The sequence below is a fragment of the Globicephala melas genome, chromosome X (assembly GCF_963455315.2).
Source record: "Globicephala melas chromosome X, mGloMel1.2, whole genome shotgun sequence".
In the NCBI taxonomy this organism is placed as follows: domain Eukaryota; kingdom Metazoa; phylum Chordata; class Mammalia; order Artiodactyla; family Delphinidae; genus Globicephala; species Globicephala melas.
The window spans coordinates 50,225,216-50,246,583 of NC_083335.1; the positions used below are offsets into that span (position 1 = coordinate 50,225,216).

General features: G+C 34.9%; 1 protein-coding gene across 5 annotated transcripts in view; it reads right to left on the reverse strand.

The window, feature by feature from the left end:
- Nucleotides 1-1,968: 1,968 nt before the first annotated feature.
- Nucleotides 1,969-21,368, reverse strand: part of PCDH11X (protocadherin 11 X-linked) — a 752,740-nt gene continuing 733,340 nt past the window's right edge. For all 5 annotated transcript variants that reach the window (XM_060291949.1, XM_060291947.1, XM_060291948.1 and 2 more), the window contains one exon: nt 1,969-6,760. In XM_060291949.1, coding sequence (XP_060147932.1) covers nt 6,078-6,760 — 683 coding nt within the window. In that variant the 3' untranslated portion in view covers nt 1,969-6,077. The remainder of the gene's footprint in view (nt 6,761-21,368) is intronic.

The window sequence follows — 21,368 nt, forward strand, 5'->3', positions numbered from 1 at the left end:
AGATAAATCCCAACTGAGGGACATTCTACAGAATACCACACCAGTATTCAAAACTGTCAAGGTCATCATTAACAAGGAAAGTCAGGAAAATTGTCAGAGTCTAGAGGAGCTTAAAGAGACATGACTACTTAATGCAATGTATAATTCTGGATGTGATCCTGGAATGGAAAAAGGACAGTAGCAGAAAATTTAGGAAAACTGAATAAACTATGGACTTTAGTTGATAATAATGTACCAATATTGGCACATTAATTGTAACAAATATGCCATGTTAGCTATGTTAATAACATGAGAAACTGGGAGATGAGTATTTGGGAGCTGTATCATCTTTGCAATTTTTCTGTAAATATAAAACTCTTCAAAACTGTTTATGAAGAAAATGTACAATGAATAGATCCCTGATATACTTAAATTGTTGACAGGATTAAGCTTCCATTTATGGTTTTCTTTATTTTTGTCTTTTACTTTTGTTTTCCCCAATTAACTTTAGAACACTTTGATAGACAATAAAGGAATTAAGCCTGCGTACAAGTTAAATTTCTATTGTTTTTATGCAGCTGTAGATTCTCAGATACTTGAAATGGCTATTGAATTTGTAACCCAACTTACAGAAATTAAATACTGTACCTACTTGCCTGCTTCACAGTTGTGTTTTGTTTTGTTTTGCTTTGTTTGAAGCCATTTCCATTACACCATTAACAATTTATTTTATCAATCACTGTGACCAGTTCTAGCAATGAAAGCAGCAAGTTCAATAATGTCTTTTTTTTTTTTTTTTTTGCGGTACACAGGCCTCTCACTGTTGTGGCCTCTCCCGTTGCAGAGCACAGGCTCTGGATGCGCAGGCTCAGCGGCCATGGCACACGGGCCCAGCCGCTCTGCGGCATGTGGGATCTTCCTGGACTGGGGTGCGAACCTGTTTCCCCTGCATCGGCAGGCGGAATCTCAACCACTGTGCCACCAAGGAATCCCCAATAATGGTTTTAATCAAACTAAATATTAGCTCACTAATTTTTCCACTTGTTGAAATATAAATTTTCAACATTCTTTTCCAGTAGGGCACTTTTCCCCCATTCACACAGTGTGTATTCACTTTTTCAGGTTTTTAGAGTTCTTGCCAAGGTTATTATGATAATGTCTATCTCTAATCTGGTAATTCCTAATCTACATATTACTCACTACAGCTTGTGTTTTTTCCCAAATGGCTGGCGTCAAGCTGAGAAATAACACAAATTAACCTACACATATGTTATACTTCTTCTAAATCTCCAATCTCCTTTTGCCAGAAATTAAATATTTGCTTGATTTAATTTTTTGTTTTTAATTCCTTCATCAGCCAAACTTTGGTAAGAATGAGTACATTAATATCACAATTACAGAAAAATGGGTGAGAAAAGAAAGAAGACAAAAAGCTCTAGATTATTGCTCTATAACTCTTAATCAAACTTCAGGACTGATAAAAATACCAAGTGCAATGGAATATTTACTGATCCTGTGTAGGCTGAGAGGTTTCAAAGTACTGGAATTCTCTCCATTTAGCCAAAGTGAAGCCAGGAGTGAAGTTATTTTGTTCCACAAATATTATCAACATTCTCCAGAATCTTATTTCACTTGGATCCTCAAGGGTTGTGTAGGGAAATCCTTAGGTGGCTTTTACATTAAATGAGACAATAGGCCTATTCTGAAATAAATAAATATCTCAAGTTTGTCTTGTAAGATTCAAAATAAGTGTTCTAAAAGACTACAATATTGCTTACCAACTTTGAAAAGTGGGTGAAAAGATGTGCATTTCAAAGAACTATATTGAAGGGACTGAGCAAACAAAAAAGTAAGCTAACTCATCAAAATGTTCCACCAAAAGGTGTATTTTACTCTAGATAGATTTAGAAAACTATTTAAAATAAAATAAAACCTTTGACTTTTGAATTAATAAACACACACAATGAATATGTATCTTCATTTCTCAGAGCTTTATTAATACCTATATTAATGAATAAGAAAGCATGCAATACAGAATCTGATATTGAACAATTAATACACATTTGCCACTGGACTACATACTGCCATCCTGGGCCATACAATATCCAACCGTCTCAATTCCAAAGTATGGCTAGAGCTGCTTTGGGATACTGTTCACTTTCAGGTGCTGTATGATGTCACAGAGGAGGAATCTTCTCGAAATACAAACATAAATACATATTTCATAAAATTCCAAGTATTTTAAGCAGGGATAGCATAAATTTCACACATTTTATTTGTAAAAGTATCACAGACAATCACTAAACAATTGCCTTCATTATTTTTGTTTTCATTTGTGCACACACATTTTTCTGAGTGGCCTTTTCATTTTACTACTTTTACTGATGTCAACTTGTACTGCTTTTAAAAATCATATTTACTGAAAGCATATGGATGGTTAGTGTAAGAAAGCTACTATGAATGAATATTTTAAGGCCTCTGCATAAAATTGCTCTGGTGTGATAATTGGCATGTTAATGTAAAAAGTTTCCTGTCCAAATATAGTTCAGCTTCTCTTTCTCCCATGTTTTCCAGGGCAATTGTGCCAGTTGGAAATAGGCAAAATAGTCTAATGATTGTGAGAAAAAGTTCATCTATATATAACCATAAATTTGGTTTGGAAAAAATATGAAAGAGGAAAGACAGAAAATGATAACTATAGTGGAAAATATACATCAGAAGAATATAAAAAGAGAAAAGATTAAACAAATAGGTGTTCACAAATGTGGATTAGGAGATATACGCACATTCAGACTTAATATAAACAACAAAAAACTGTTGAAATATACATGTGAGTAAAACTTAATTTTCCCATGACTTTAATGAAAGTGTGTGACAAATATTGGTTTGAGAAGGCAGAGGCTCTTCATAACTGTCACCAGTACACAATAGCACTAATCATTTAGCAACCTTTTTTTTTCTAACCAAATTTACATTACCAAAAATAAAATGTTAAATAATTAGATGAGACTACACAAAATGTACCTTCTAAATGTATTACATTGTTTGTACCATATGTAAGTTTGTTTTTAGTACACTGACACAGTATTAGCTAAAACTTGAAGATAAAGTTCAAGGAAAAAATATGTATGCACTTAGCATATAAGATACACAGTGTTTGAATACATATTTACAAATGTGGTATATTAACATTATAACTAGTAAATTAATGATCACATGTAACTGAACATGGCCACAAAATAGAACAACCAGTCTGACTAAACATATTATTACCATCCTTGTCATTCAGTTATAAGTTCTTATTTCCAACTAAATCAAATCTTACTTTTTTCAAGGGAAATATTTTTGGTTGATGGTAAAATAAGACTTATTGGAGTTCCAGGACTAAATTTTTGCACATTAAAAAAGCCATCTGTGAGTTTTGTCAACCTACAGCTCTGTCCATCCACTCAAAGAAAGAATTTGCAATGTGATGAGAAAGATCTCATCAGATCTGAAACCTTGGACGTTACAGGTTGCCAAGTCCAGACCCAGTGGAAGCTTAGGAAGAGAATGCATAGGGGAGCATAACTGGGCTCACACCCCTTGCCTCTTTGGCTACTTTGAGCCTGCTTCCATTCAAAGCCTCTCTGGTACAAACACAGAAGAGGGTGCCCAGTCATTTAATATTCTAAACACAATCTAAGTCTGACTGTATAATCAGAGTTAGAAAGGACAATAAAAGCATATTTGTTCATTCCTATATCTCTAGGAAAGGTATCAAAACTTCACAAATTTTACATGAGGATTTAAGAGCCACCCATATAACTCAATAAATCACACTATCAGAAAAAAATCCCAAATATCTAACATTGATTTCTATTCTGATTTTCATTAAATAGATAATAACTATTCATACTACTGACATTATTTGTCTTTCAGTTTCTCCTTTTTATCTCTTTTTCATTTATTTCTTTTTGTGTGTGTAGATCTTAACTAATAATGTGGAGAAGAAAATGTAGAAATAACTAAAAAAAGAAAAAAAATAGCACATTATCTTTGCAAGCTTTAGAGGAAAAAGCATTCTAAAATCTACTGGAAGCACCGATTTTGTCATTCTAGGTTTCTTTATCTTCCCCAGGTATAAAATCTTCATTAATCATAGCAACAAGAATACCAACACATATACGTCATCATATTTCAATATCTTCACTTTCAAACATCATCAGTCCTTCAGGACTCACCTGCATCTGGAATACCAGGATGCTCCAAATCCCTTTGAATATAACAAACACAAATGAGGGAAAAAAATCAGTAATACTAACTAATTTGAAATTTCAGTAATTAAACTCTAGTAGTTAAAAGTTAAGAAGTTCTACACACCAAATCAGATATGATTTAAAGAGCTTCATAATGGGAACAATATATTCTCAAAATGCTACGTAACCTGCTGGGCACATGAAGAGAAGCTTTCTCAACATTCAATGGAAACTTTCACCAATGAAACTATACATTTACCACAGTTTATAATACAACATTTACACACAGTTTAATCATAAATTACATATCTTCAAGTTACACATTACAAAGTCTACATCTAATTTAAGCAAGAAGAAATATTCACTCCCCCCCCACACCACAACTAAAACATCAATTGTCTCTTGGTTTAGCGTAATACTGAAATAAATATTTTCAGTTTTGCTATGGATGAAAATTAAGTTGATGGTGTTTCGGTAAATTGATCAAATGTGCACATAGAAGACCACGGACAGTTAAGAGGACAAAAAATAAAATAAAGAACAGACAACAGAAGGAAACTAATGTTCCCTAGGAATACTCATGTATTCTTTGCTTAGAATGACATATATTGTTTCATATATGAGATTTTGTTGGTTTATTTTTGTGTGTGTGTGTGTTATTGGGGTATTTCTTTTCAACCCCAAGAGGTAGTCATGAACCCCATTTCTCCCTCTGCACATCTCCTTAAAATTCTATACTGTAACACATTTGATGTAGATTTATAATTATGTCTCTTGAAAAGTTCCTTCCTGACTTTCATCTTGTTATCAGTGGTTTTCTTCAGTAGGTTGAGCTAGAATGACAAAAATCCCTTAGTCTTATAGGTTTAGTATGTGGTTTTATCTACAGTTATGTTTATTTTAATTAGGAGTTGAATACATCCACCTTCTTTATGATTTTCTAAGCTGTTATATACAAATTTCAGAAGATAAAGACCCAATTAATAATGGAATATAGGCTTAAAATGACAGATACAACATGATTTCTGATGCACTTTACACTAAACTACAAAGATAAATTTAACACAAAAAGAAAGAGGCCCTTTTTAGCAAATAATTGCCTAATTTGGGCACAGTTATTGCACTTCAGTGTCTCGAACTCTACTAAAGAGTAGAGAAATAGGTTATAGACGTAAATCTGTACAGTTTTTATAAGTTCTTTACTGAAAATGTATATACAAATTATATCAACAATATATTCTTAAAATAAAGGTAGAAAACATAAAAAACAGACAGAAACAAAAAATATAAGAGATATCTCCACCCCCTATTGGTCATTTTTGCAGAAAAACTAATAACAAAAAAGTGGAGACAACAACAAATATCAAACAAAAAGACAAACAAAAATGCCACCGTACTTAAACCTTCTAACAGTCTAAACAAAAGTTTAGATAGAATAAACGTACTCTTGGAAAATCAGATATTTGTTAGTTTTCCATTAGCTATGTACTGGGTCCACAAAAAACAGAATGGAAAAAAATCAGTAATATTGCACATGTTGGTAAAAATAAATGAAAAAATACAGTGCACCAGAAATAATATATACTATATATTAATATATGCCATGATAAGCCTTTCTGTACAAAAGGGTGCAACTTTTTTTTCAATTTCTTTTATTTTTAAATACACATTCTGAATTAATCAAATTGTAAATTTATTTTTAACTTTTGACTAAGGGTCTAGCTCTAGACTTGATTCTGGTATTGGTTTCTATTTACATAGCTATTTACAAATCTAATAATTTGAAGTATTCATTGAAATTGGATCTTAAACTTTGATTATATACATCCTGTTGGAAAATGTGAAGTAGCTGTTTTAGTTTTATAAAGGATGTTCTTCCATAGTGGGAGAATCACCCCTAGAGGGTCTGGCCTGCTGCCCTGGAGTGAAGGTTTTCAAGGGAATGACTTTAATTGAATCATCACTAGGATGAAGTCTTTCAGACATGGCGTAAAACTGAGATCTTGTACTACCTTGTGCTCCCTGATCAAGAGAAAGTAGTCCATCAGGGCCAGCACTTTGCCCCCAACCTTGCTGCAGACCCATTGGTGGTTGTGCGGGGCTACAATGGAGGGCAGCAGCCTGTGGCAGAGGAGGGCTGCAGTGGATTGTGGCAGCCTGTGCCAGGGGAGGGCTGTAGCGGAGGGCAGAGGCCTGTGCTGGTGAAGGGCTGTGGCGAAGAGCAGTAGCCTGTGCTAGAGGTGGGCTGTGGTGCAGAGTGGAGGTCTGTGCTGGTGGAGGGCTGTGGCACAGTGCAATAGCCTGGGTCACCGGCGGACTGTGGCAGAGCACAACGGTCTGTGTCACTGGAGGGTTGCGCCGGCGAAGAGTGGTCTGCGTCAGGGGTGGGCTGTGGCACAGAGCAGAGGTCTGTGCCTGTAAAGGGCTGGAATGGGTCAGAGAAGCTGGCATCCAGCAGGCATCAGAGTGGCCCAAGATGAGACATTCTTGAGTGCAGTTGTCAGAGGCCTCTTCCAAGGTTGGTTGAACAGTTATTTCTGCAGCTGTTAGGGTGGGAAACAAATAATAAAATTTATGTTTCAAAGGCATATGTTTAATAGCTACTTAAAATAAATCATATTGTTACAGGAACATTTAATAATCTGTATATAAATGCATCAGAGACTTCTAATATTTTCACGATTGGTACTTGATTTGTCAAGAAATAATTCTTACAGTAACATAAATAGCCAGGAGTGGGAGGATGGCATTTCATTTCTATAATTAGGATACTTTGGTTTAGTCTCCCAAATGTAAATATTTTAAATTATGTTTGTGACTGGGAATGGAAGCTGTGGTCATTGATCTCTACACACAAGTCAGTTGAAATATGGTCCTAACACAAAGAGACGACATGAGTGAAACCAGTCACAGAATGGTAAATGGAAAAACCAGTCACAGAAACATGTAATTAACTAACCAATTATAGCTAACGGTTTGGTTAAGAATCTAATTAATTAATCTGAGAATAAATCTAAGAATCAATTAGGTTAATTTGGAAACATAGCTTATTGAACTCTAAGATATGTCTTTTAGTTTCCAGAATGAAATATAGCTGTAATTATCTTAGAGACAATTGATTTCTGTATTCCTCATTTTCTGAAATCATGGCAAATCAGTTTAGCAACATAATTAATTACAGATCCAAAATACTTAGCTCTAAACTACAATACTTTTTAAAACTCCTTTATAAGATTTCTGTAACATTTTCAAATTTCCATAGGTATGAAATATCAATAAGTATACCATACAAAGACTAGCCAAGTAAAGATAGAGTAGCTATATCAATGTAAAAGTTGACTTTAAAGCAAAGAATGCTACTAGCGATGGTGAAGGATATTACATCATGACTTTTTTTAAAAAAAAAGGTCATTTCTCTAAGAAGACATAACAATCCTAAAAGTTAAAAATAGAATTCACGTTCCTATAAGTCCTCAACAGGATATAGAGTCCAGGTACTCGCATTATACTCTCACACTTAAAGCCAAAGAATAGTATATATCAGAAGTGATTCTCATTAATAAGGCTAATTTTCTCCATTAGATAACCATTTACTTTTCTTCATTTAGAAGGCACTTTAAAAATGTCCCTATGAGCTTAACATTTAAAATATTCTATATTTTTGCACAATTATATTTGGGAAGTATTTGGAAAGGTAGAGTGTTATATATTTCGGGTGACATTAAATCATAAAAGCATGCATGGAAATATATGAACATACATACAACTATACTTTAAAACAAAATTTAATTTCCTCACCATCAGAAAAGCAACTGATCTGGCAGCTTTAAATTTTACAACACAAGAATATATCATAATTTCAACATTGAGTTATTTGCCTCTTTATGATGAGGAAACATACCAAGTCATTTTCACTGAAATATATGATTTATAGAAATTCCTTTTCTAACAGCTTTATTGAGATATAATTCACATGCCATAAAGTTCACTCATTTAAAGTGAATAATTCAATGGTTTTTAGTATATTCACATAGTTGTGCAACTATCACCACAATCAATTTTGGGACATCCTTATCAGTCCCAAAAGAAACCTGGTATCCATTAGCAGTCACTGGCCACATCCCCCCAAAATCCACAGCCCTAAGTGACCATTAATGTACCTTTTTCTTCGATAGATTTGCCTATTCTAGGCATGTAATATGAGTGGAATCCTTTAAATGAAGTCTTTTGTGACTGGCCTGTTTCATTTAGCATAATGTTTTTAATGTTCACCCACGTTGTAGCATGTATCAGCGCTTCAGTTATATTTTTTATTGCTCAAGATTACACTTTGTATGATTATACCACATTTTATTTATTCATTCATCAGTTGATGGACATTTGGGTTGTTTTTACTTTTTAGTTATCATGAGTAATGCTTTATCAACACTGTATAAAAGTTTTGAGGGAGGGGAAGATGGCAGAAGAGTAAGACGTGGAGATCACCTTCCTCCCCACAGATACACCAGAAATACATCTACACGTGGAACAACTCCTACAGAACACCTACTGAACACTGGCAGAAGACTTGATACCTCCCAAAAGGCAAGAAATTTCCCAGGTACCTGGGTAGGGCAAAAGAATAAACAGATACAAAAGGATAGGGATGGGACCTGCACCAGTGGGAGGGAGCCGTGAAGGAGAAAATGTTTCCACACACTAGAAGCCCCTTAACGGGTGGAGACTGTGGGTGGCGGAGGGGGAAGCTCTTCTCCGTGGAGGACAGCGCAGCAACAGGGGTGCGGGGGTCAAAGCGGAGAGATTCCTGCACAGAGGATCAGTGCCGCCCGGCACTCACAATCGCGAGAGGCTTGTCTACTCACCCACCAGGGTGGGCGGAGCTGGGAGCTGAGGCTCGGGCTTCGGTCGGAGCTCAGGGAGAGGACTGCGGTTGGCAGCGTGAACACAGCCTGCAGGGGGTTAGTGCACCATGGCGAGCCGGGAGGGAGTCCAGGGAAAAGTCTGGACCTGCCGAAGAGGCAAGAGACTTTTTCTTCCCTCTTTGTTTCCTGGTGCGTGAGGAGAGGGGATTAAGAGCGCTGCTTAAAGGAGCTCCAGAGACGGGCGCGAGCTGCGGCTAAAAGCACGGACCACAGAGACGGGCATGAGACGATAAGGCTGCTGAGGCCTCCACCAAGAAGCCTGTGTGTGATCACAGGTCACAAACCACAGCCCCTTTCTGAGGAGCCTGTGCAGATCGCCACTGCCAGGGTCCCGGGATCCAGGAACAAGTCCCCCAGGAGAACTCACGGTGCACCTCAGGCTGGTGCAACGTCATGCTGTCCTCTGCTACTGCAGGCTTGCCCTGCACTCCGTAGCCCTCCCTCCCACCCTGCCTGAGTCCCCGAAGCAGCTGTTCCTTTAATCCCGTCCTGTCTGAGCGAAGAACAGACACCCTCCGGCGACCGACGCGAAGAGGCAGGGCCAAATCCAAAGCTGAGTCCTGGGAGCTGTGAGAACAAAGAAGAGAAAGAGAAATCTCTCCCAGCAGCCTCAGAAGCAGCGGATTAAAACTCCACAATCAACTTGATGTACCCTGCATCTGTGGAAGACATGAATAGACAACAAATCATCCCAAATTGAGGAGGTGGACTTTGAGAGCAAGATTTATTATTTTTTCCGTTTTCCTCTTTTCGTGAGTGTGTATGTGTATGCTTCTGTGTGAGATTCTTTCTGTATAGCTTTGCTCCCACCATTTGTCCTAGGGTTCTGTCAGTTTTTTTTTCTTTCTTTCTTTAAAAAAATTTTTTTTCTTAATAATTATTTTTTTATTTTAATAACTTTATTTTATTTTATCTTACTTTATTTTATTTTCTCTTCTTTCTTTCTTCCTTTCTTTCTTTCCTTCCTTCCCTGCTTCCATCCTTCCTTTCTTCCTTCCTCCCTACCTCCCTCCCTACCTCCCTCCCTTCTTTCTTCCTTCCTTTCTTTCTTTCTTCCTTTCCTTCTTTCTTCCTTTCTTCCTTTCTTCCTTTCCTTCCTTCTTTCTTTCTTTCTTTCTTTCTTTCTTTCTTTCTTCTTTCTTTCTTTCTTTCTTTCTTTCTTTCTTTCTTTCTTTCTTTCTTTCTTTCTGTCTTTCTTTCTTTCTTTCCTTTCTACATTGTCTCCCTTTTATTCTGAGCTGTGTGGATGAAAGGCTCTTGGTGCTAAAGCGAGGAGTGAGTGCTGTGCCTCTGAGGTGGGAGAGCCAACTTCAGGACACTGGTCCACAAGAGACTGCCCAGCTCCACATAATATCAAACAGAGAAAATCTCCCAGAGATCTCCATCTCAACACAAGCACCCAGCTTCACTCAATGACCAGCAAGCTACAGTGCTGGACACCATATGCCAAACAACTAGCAAGAAAGGAACAAAACCCCACCCATTAGCAGAGAGGCTGCCTAAAATAATAAGTCCAGAAACACACCAAAACACACCACCAGACGTGGACCTGCCCACCAGAAAGACAAGATCCACCTCATCCACCAGAACACAGGCACTAGTCTCCTCCACCAGGAAGCCTGCACAACCCACTGAACCAACCTTAGCCACTGGGGACAGACACCAAACACCATGGGTACTATGAACCTGCAGCCTGCAAAAAGGAGACCCCAAACACAGTAAGATAAGCAAAATGAGAAGACAGAAAAACACACAGCAGATGAAGGAGCAAGATAAAAACCCAAAAGACCTAACAAATAAGATGAAATAGGCAGTCTACCTGAAAAACAATTCAGAATAATGATAGTAAAGATGATCCAAAATCTTGAAAATAGAATAGACAAAATGCAAGAAACATTTAACAAGGACCTAGAAGAACTAAAGATGAAACAAACAACAATGAACAACACAATACATGAAATGAAAAATACTCTAGATGGGATCAATAACAGAATAACTGAGGCAGAAGAACGGATAAGTGACCTGGAATATAAAATAGTGGAAATAACGACTGCAGAGCAGAATAAAGAAAAAAGAATGAAAAGAACTGAGAACAGTCTCAGAGACCTCTGGGACAACATTAATCGCACCAACATTCGAATTATAGGGATTCCAGAAGAAGAAGAGAAAAAGAAAGGGACTGAGAAAATAGTTGAAGAGATTATAGTTGAAAACATCCCTAATTTGGGAAAGGAAATAGTTAATCCAGTCCAGGAAGCACAGAGAGTCCCATACAGGATAAATGCAAGGAGAAATATGCCAAGACACATATTAATCAAACAGTCAAAAATTAAATACAAAGAAAACATATTAAAAGCAGCAAGGGAAAAACAACAAATAATACAGAAGGGAATCCCCATAAGGTTAACAGTTGATCCATCAGCAGAAACTCTACAAGCCAGCAGGGACTGGGAAGACATATTTAAAGTGATGAAGGAGAAAAACCTGCATCCAAGATTACTCTACCCAGCAAGGATCTCATTCAGATTTGATGGAAAAATTAAAACCTTTACAGACAAGCAAAAGCAGAGAGAGTTCTGCACCACCAAACCAGCTTTACAACAAATGCCAAAGGAACTTCTTTAGGCAAGAAACACAAGAGAAGGAAAAGACCTACAATAATGAACCCAAAACAATTAACAAAATGGGAATAGGAACATATATATCGAAAATTACCTTAAATGTAAATGGACTAAATGCTCCCACCAAAAGACACAGATTCTCACAATGGATACAAAAGCAAGACCCATATATATGCTGTCTACAAGAAACGAACTTCAGACCTAGAGACACATACAGACTGAAAGTAAGGGGATGGAAAAAGATATTCCATGCAAATGGAAACCAAAAGAAAGCTGGAGTAGCAATTCTCATATCAGACTAAATAGACTTTAAAATAAAGACTATTAGAAGAGGCAAAGAAGGACACTACATAATGATGAAGGACACTACATAATGATGAAGGGATCAATCCAAGAATATGATATAACAATTTTAAATATTTATGCACCCAACATAGGTGCACCTCAATGCATAAGGCAAATACTGACAGCCATAAAAGGGGAAATCGACAGTAACACATTCATTGTAGGGGACTGTAACACCCCACTATCACCCATGGACAGATCATCCAAAATGAAAATAAATAAGGAAACACAAACTTTAAATGATACATTAAACAAGATGGACTTAATTGATATTTATAGGACATTCTGTTCAAAAACAACAGAATACACATTTTTCTCAAGTGCCCATGAAACATTCTCCAGGATAGATCATACCTTGGGTTACAAATCAAGCCTTGGTAAATTTAAGAAAATAGAAATTGTATCAAGTATCTTTTCTGACCACAACGCTAGAGACTAGATATCAATTACAGGAAGAGATCTGTAAAAAATACAAACACATGGAGGCTCAACAATACACTACTTAATAATGAAGTGATCACTGAAGAAATCAAAGAGGAAATAAAAAAAAAAAACTAGAAACAAATGACAATGGAGACACGATGACCCAAAACCTATGGGATGCAGAAAAATCAGTTCTCAGAGGGAACTTTATAGCAATACAATCCTACCTTAAGAAAAAGGAAATATCTCAAATAAACAACCTAACCTTGCACCTAAAGCAATTAGAGAAAGAAGAACAAAAAACTCCCAAAGTTAGCAGAGGGAAAGAAATCATTAAAATCAGATCAGAAATTAATGAAAAAGAAATGAAGGAAACAACAGCAAAGATCAATAAAACTAAAAGCTTGTTTTTTGAGAAGATAAACAAAATTGATGAACCATTAGCCAGACTCAGCAAGAAAAAAAGGGAGAAGGCTCAAATCAATTGAATTAAATGAAAAAGGAGAAGTAACAACTGACACTGCAGAAATACAAAAGATCATGAGAGATTACTACAAGCAACTCTGCCAATAAAATGGAAAACCTGGAAGAAATGGACAAATTCTTAGAAGAGCACAACCTGCCAAGACTGAATCAGGAAGAAATAGAAAATATGAACAGACCAATCACAAGCACTGAAATTGTAACTCTGGTTAAAAATCTTCCAACAAACAAAAGCCCAGGACCAGATGGCTCGACAGGAGAATTCTATCAAACATTTAGAGAAGAGCTACACCTGTCCTTCTCAAACTCTTCCAAAATATAGCAGAGGGAAGAACACTCCCAAACCCATTCTACGAGGCCACCATCACCCTGATACCAAAACCAGACAAGGATGTCACAAAGAAAGAAAACTACAGGCCAATATCACTGATGAACACAGATGCAAATTTCCTCAACAAAATACTAGCAAACAGAATCCAACAGCACATTAAGAGGATAATACACCATGATCAAGTGGGGTTTATTCCTGGAATACAAGGATTCTTCAATAGATGCAAATCAATCAGGGTGATATACCATATTAAGAAATTGAAGGAGAAAAACCATAGGACCATCTCAATAGATGCAGAGAAAGCTTTTTACAAAATTTAACACCCATTTATGATAAAAACCCTCCAGAAAATAGGCATAGAGGGAACTTTCCTCAACATAATAAAGGCCATATATGACAAACCCACAGCCAACATTGTCCTCAATGGTGAAAAACTGAAAGCATTTCCACTAAGATCAGGAACAAGACAAGGTTGCCCACTCTCACCTCTCTTTTTCAACATAGTTTTGGAAGTTTTAGCCACAGCAATCAGAGAAGAAAAGGAAATAAAAGGAATCCAAATCAGAAAAGAAGAAGTAAAGCTGTCACTCTTTGCAGCTGACATGATACTATACATAGAGAATCCTAAAGATGCTACCAGAAAACTACTAGAGCTAATCATGAATTTGGTAAAGTAGCAGGATACAAAATTAATGCACAGAAATCTCTGGTATTCCTATACACTAATGATGAAAAATCTGAAAGTGAAATCAAGAAAACACTCCCATTTACCATTGCAACACAAAGAATAAAATATCTAGGAATAAACCTACGTAAGGAGACAAAAGACCTGTATGCAGAAAATTATAAGACACTGATGAAAGAAATTAAAGATGATACAAATAGATGGAGAGATATACCATGTCCTTGGATTGGAAAAATCAACATTGTGAAAATGACTCTACTACCCAAAGCTATCTACAGATTCAATGCAATCCCTATGAAACTACCACTAGCATTTTTCACAGAACTAGAACAAAAAAATTCACAATTTGTATAGAAACACAAAAGACCCCAAAGAGCCAAAGCAATCTTGAGATCAAAAAACGGAGCTGGAGGAATCAGGCTCTGTGACTTCAGACTACGCTACAAAGCTACAGTAATCAAGACAGTATGGTACTGGCATAGAAGCAGAAAGATAGATCAATGGAACAGGAAAGAAAGCCCAGAGATTAACCCGTGTGCACATGGTCACCTTATCTTTGAAAAAGGAGGCAGGAATGTACAGTGAAGAAAGGACAGCCTCTTCAATAAGTGGTGCTGGGAAAACTGGACAGGTGCATGTAATAGTATGAGTTTAGATCACTCCCTAACACCATACACAAAAATAAGCTCAAAATGGATTAAAGACCTAAATGTAAGGCCAGAAACTATCAAACTCTTAGAGGAAAACATAGGCAGAACACTCTATGACATAAATCACAGTCAAGGTCCTTTTTGACCCACCTCCTAGAGAAATGGAAATAAAAACAAAAATAAACAAATGGGACCTAATGAAACTTCAAAGCTTTTACAGAGCAAAGGAAATCATAAACAAGACCAAAAGACAATCCTCAGAATGGGAGAAAATATTTGCAAATGAAGCAACTGACAAAGGATTAATCTTCAAAATTTACAAGCAGCTCATGCAGATGAAGAACAAAAAACCAAACATCCCAATCCAAAAATAGGCAGAAGACCTAAATAGACATTTCTCCAAAGAAGATACACAGACTGCCAACAAACACATGTAAGAATGCTGAACCTCATTAATCATTAGAGAAATGCAAATCAAAACTACAGTGAGATATCATCTCCCACCAGTCAGAATGGCCATCATCAGAAAATCAAAAACCATAAATGCTGGAGAGGGTGTGGAGAAAAGGGAACACTCTTGCACTGCTGGTGGGAATGTGAATTGGTACAGCCACTATGGAGAACAGTATGGAGGTTCCTTAAAAACTACAAATAGAACTACCATATGACCCAGCTATCCCACTACTGGGCATATACCCTGAGAAATCCATAATTCAAAAAGAGTCATGTACCAAAATGTTCATTGCAGCTCTATTTACAATAGCCCGGAGATGGAAACCACCTAAGTGTCCATTATTGGATGAATGTATAAAGAAGATGTGGCACATATATACAATGGAATATTACTAAGACATAAAAAGAAACGAAATTGAGCTATTTGTAATGAGTTTGATGGACCTAGAGTCTGTCATACAGAGTGAAGTATGTCAGAAAGACAAATACCATATTCTTACACATATATATGGAATTTAAGAAAAAATAATGTCATGAAGAACCTAGGGGTAAGACAGGAATAAAGACACAGACCTACTAGACAACGGACTTGAGGATATGGGGAGGGGGAAGGGTAAGCTGTGACAAAGCGCGAGAGTAGCATGGAGATATATACACTACCAAACATAAAATAGATAGCTAGTGGGAAGCAGCTGCATAGCACAGGGAGATCAGCTCCGTGCTTTGTGACCACCTAGAGGGGTGGGATAGGGAGGGTGTGAGGGAGGGAGATGCAAGAGGGAAGAGATATGGGAACATATGTGTATGTATAACTGATTCACTTTGTTATAAAGCAGAAACGGACACACCATTGTAAAGCAATTATACTCCAATAAAGATGTAAAAAATGAAAAACAAACAAACAAAAAAAGTTTTTGTGTAGACACAGTTATTCATTTCTCTTGGGAGTGTACCTGTGTATGGAGTTGCTGAGTCATATGGCAACTCTGTGTTTAACTTGAAGAAGTGCCAAACTGTTTTCCAAATTGGCTGCACAATTTTACATTGCCATCAGAAATACATGAAAGTTCCAATTCCTCTTCTAACTTTCTGCAAAAATTCAGTTTGAATTTTGTTAAGTATTGTTTTGAATCTGAAGATCATTTTGTGAAGTATTGAACTTTAACAGTATTAAATCTTCCTGTCTTTGAACATGGGATGTCTTTTCAGTTATTTATATCTTTAATTTCTTTCAATAGTTATTTCAAATTTTTCAGAGTAAAAACTTTGCACTTCTTTTGTTGAATTTGCTCTTAAGTATTTTATTCCATTGCAAATCGAATTGTTTTCCTAATTTCTTTTTTGGAATATTTATTGCTAGAGTATAGAAATACACTTGATTTTTATATATTGCTCTTAAAGCCTGTAACACTGCTGAGCTTGATTAGTTTTAATAGGTTTTTATTGGATTTTGTAGGATTTTCTCTATACAAGATCATATCATCTGCATATAGAGATAGTTTTGCTTCATTCTTTGCAGTATGAATGCCATATATATATATATATATATATATATATATATATATATATATATATATATATATAGTCTAATTGTTCTGGCTCAAACCTCCAGTACAATGTTTAATAGCAGTGATGAAAGTGGACATCCTATGTCTTATTCCTGATACTAGGGGAAAACAGAGTATTTCACCATTAAAGTAATTTCTAATTTCTCTTGTGATTCCTTCTTTGACCAATTGATTATCTAGGAGTGTGTGGTTTAATTTTCCCATACATATTAACTTTCCAAATTTCTTTCTTTTATTTCTAATTTCGTTCCATTGTGTCCAGAGAATATATTCTGTGTGAATGCATTTCTTTCAATTTATTGAGAATTGTTTTATAGCGTAGCATATAGTCTATCCTGTACAATGCTGCATGTGCACTTGAGGAGACTATGTATTCTGCTCTTATTGGCTGGAGTGTTCTGCAGATGTCTGTTAGGTCTAATTTACTTAGAGTACTGATCACTTCTTCTATTTCCTCTGTGGTCTTTTACATGGTTATTCTTTCTATTATAGAAAGTGGAATATTGAAATCTCCAACTGTTATTATTGAATTGTCTATTTCTCCCTTCAATTATGTCAGTTTTTGCTTCATGATTTTTAGAGCACTGTTTTTAGATGCATATATGTTTATAATTGTTATATCTTCCTGATTATTTGACCATTCTATCATGAAAAAATATCCCTCTTTATCTCTAGTAACATTTTTAAAGTTTTTCTAATTTAAATAAGTCTGATATTAGTGTAGTCACTCTATCATGATTTCTGTGTGCATGATATAACTTTTCCATCATTTCATAATTAATCTATCTGTATCTTTGAAACTAAGGCTTGCATCCTGTAGGCATACATTTGGATTTGATTTTTTTAATTCAGTGTTACAATTCTTCCTTGTTTGGGGTTTCTAATCAATTCATTTTCAATGGTCTTATTGATATAGTACATTTATATCTACCATTTTACTTTTTGTTTTCTATGTATTTCATGTCTTTTTCTGTTCCTCTATTCCTCCTTTACAGCTTCTTCTGCATTAGGTGAATACTTTCTAGTTTAATGTAATTCTTTTAATGATTTTTGACTACATATGTATATATAATATATAGTGTATATAATGTTACATGTAAATATGTATACTTATTTATGCACGCATATGTGCACACGTGTGTGTGTATGTCATTCTCTTACTGGTCTTTAGATTGTGTGGGCTTATTACAATTACTTCAGATTTATTATACATTAATTCCAGTGAGAAATAGAAATATTACTCCTATATATCTATATTTTCTCTCCTCTTTATTGTGCCATATATATATATACATATATATAACACATATGTATGTAAAAATTCAATATATTGTTATAATTATTACTTTATGTATTATTTGTTTTAATGAAGCTGAAACAAGGATGGGAGTGCAAGTTTTATAAATAATTATCAATTATTTTTTACTAACATTCTTATTTGCCATTTCTGGTTCTCTTCATTTGTTTGCTTGTTTCTGTGTATTTTGAGTTACCATATGATGTTGTTTTGTTACTCCAATTCAGTTTTGCTCCTACCCACCCCTTTTATACTGTTATTGTCATATATATATGTGTGTGTGTGTATATATATATATATACATGTATAAATTTTATATATATATATAATTTTAATAATGCTGTTATCAATGCATGTGTACAAATATATTTGAGCCCGTTTCAGTTGTTTGGGGTATATATCCAGGGATGAAATTACTAGGTTATATGGTAATTCTATGTTTAATTTTGTGTGGGATCACCATACATCTTCTATAGCAGCTGCACCATTTTATATTCTCACCAGCAATACACAAGTATTCCAATTTCTCCACATTCCCCTTGAAGCTTGTTATTTTCTGTGTGTGTGTGTTTGTGTTTTTAATAACTGCCATTCTAATATGTGTGAAGTAGCATCTCACTGTGGTTTTGATTAGCTCTTCCCTAATGACTAGTGATGAACAGCATCTTTTCGTGTGTTTATTGGCTATCTGTATACTGCATTTGGAGAAATGTCTTCAAGTTTTTTGCTCATTTTTAAACTGGGTTGGTTGAGTGTTTGTTTTGGTGTTGTTAGAATTCTCTTTATATTCTGGATATAAGTCCCATATCAGATATATGATTTGCAAATATTTTCTCCCATTCTGTGTGTTTCCTTTTCATTCTGTTGACCAGATCCTTTGTTGTACAAAGGGTTTTAATTTTGATACAGCCCAACTTATCTATTTTTTTTTATTGCTTGTGTTTTTGGTGTCATACCCAAGAAATCTTGCCAAATCCAATGTCATAAAGTTTTTTCCCCATATTTTTTCTTGTAAGATTTTTATAGTTTTAGTTCTTACATTTAAGCCTTTGATCCATTTTGAGTTAAATTTTGTATACGGTATATGGTAAGGGTGCAACTTCATTCTTTTACAAGTGGATATCCAGTTTTCCCAGCACTATTTGTTGTCTTCTAGTTGCTAAATGGCAGCCATTCATATTGCCCCTTCTTCTCAAAAGATCTATTTCTATATATTTAAACAAGCATCTTTCAAGTTTTAGAAGTCTAATTTATTAGGAACCATCCACCTTCTGAATTCACTTGCTGTCACTCTGTCTCTAGTTAAGCATTAACTTTACCAAGTAAAATCAATAATTTCCAACTAGATAGCTTTCATCCATAGAGAATAAAACAAAGCATGCTAAGAATTGAATTCAATACTAACATTTTGACTAACAAAATTAGAGAGTTCTTGAAAACTTGGGAAATTAAGTAACAAATACATACAGAATTGAAGAAAAATTAAAAAGCCAAAAGGTAAGGGCTTTTAAAAAATTCATTATGCATATAAAATATTGTAGTGTTTTTCACAATTTGACAGATTTTCTGAAGAATTTGGAAACTAGCTGACACATAATATTTTAGATGGACAGACGATACTTCACATAAAGTGCTTCCAAAATATGTGATGGAACAATGTAATATTATTGTTCAAATGATATTTACTATAAAATATAGGTAATTAAGTACATCTCTAGAACTTTTCTCAATAATTCACCTTGACACTAATCCAAAACATCTTTTTTATTTTCTCACTTAACTCTAATTGGCTTATAGTAGATAAACCACATAAATACTAATTGAATAGAGACTCTGTCAATTTGGTAGTAGAGTTTTAATAAATAACCAGAAACATTGAGATTATTTGTCCTTAAAAAAACTCTGTCTTGTCCTTTAAGTAATGGGTATTGCTATAGTTAGTAACATTCATGACTTGAAAAAAGCCTATTCACAAACTACAACAAACAGAAAACATATATCCAAACCTACTAAATGTAATTATACCCAATTAGATAAACAGGAGATTGTTCACAATGTGTGTGGGTGTGTGTGTGTGCGTGTGTGTAAAATTTATAAAAAGTCACATTTTTAGCTAAATGTTTTTAATCTCAGAATTCAGAATACCTTGGTGAAAATCCTAGTTTTAATTAAAACAAGTTTTGTAATAAACTTCGTTGTTGTATCTCTAAGTGCATAAAAATCCACCAACTACTAGAGAAACAATATAAATAAAAGCACAAAAACAGAAGTGTAATTAATATTCTAAGAGTTTCTATTTGAATGAATGCTACTAAAATATTCTTTTAAGCATATTTTTTTAGTGGGCTATACAGTCTCCCTTAATACTATCGATACCATTTAATTAATGAACTATTTCCCAAAGAGAGAGTACAAGTCAAGCACAGACTAACTCAGTGAAAGTTCAGAATAACATTCGTTGTGAATATTCGTTGTGAATTAGTGGAGTTCAAATTAATTACACTTAAAACAACATTCTCTGAGGGCTTCTGTAACTTATTAATAACATTTAACTTTGAAGAAATAAATATTCTTCCTAGGGAAATATATTATCCTCGTAAAGCACAAAAATACCCTTTGGATATCACAGTAATTTTCTATAGGGAAAATGTGATGTAGTCATATTTTTGATCATTTTATCATGTTGAAAAGGCAACTTGAACTAAAGTTATGAGTCAAGTGATGACCAAAATTCTGCCAATATGCACCTCAATCGAGTATACTGGGAAAATGGAATATATAACAGGGTGATAAACATACCTATCTATAAAGAATATATTGCAAAGGAGACAGACCCAATATCTCTCTTTGGAAATCACTTACAAGAGAACTGTTACCATCTGCAGTTGTTGAGAAGGAGTGAGGAAAAATGACAGAATATTGAACTATATTTTTAGCACAATGAAATTAAGATCACCGTTAGAGTGTAATTCATCTGTTTTGTGTCAGAAAGAAAATGTGCTCTTATGAGGTTAAATAAATTCATTTGGATATTCTTTTCCTTTGTTCTAAATGCTTACACTTATTTGACCATTAAATTGCTTTTGAGAACTATCTGTTAACTCACATTTATTTAGTTGGCTGATTATATATATATATATATATATATATATATATATATATATATATTTCAAGAAATAGAGGAAAAATTCCAGTCTTTCAGAATTCAGATAACAAGTTCATAGATATGATTAAATGTGCTCTGGTGATGCTCCCTATCATTCTCTAACCTTTATCAATTTGAAGACAAATGCATATTTTATAGACATTTTCCTTAGTGCTATTCCAAAACTTAATAGAATGTTCATTATACAGAAATCTCCAAACTGTTCCA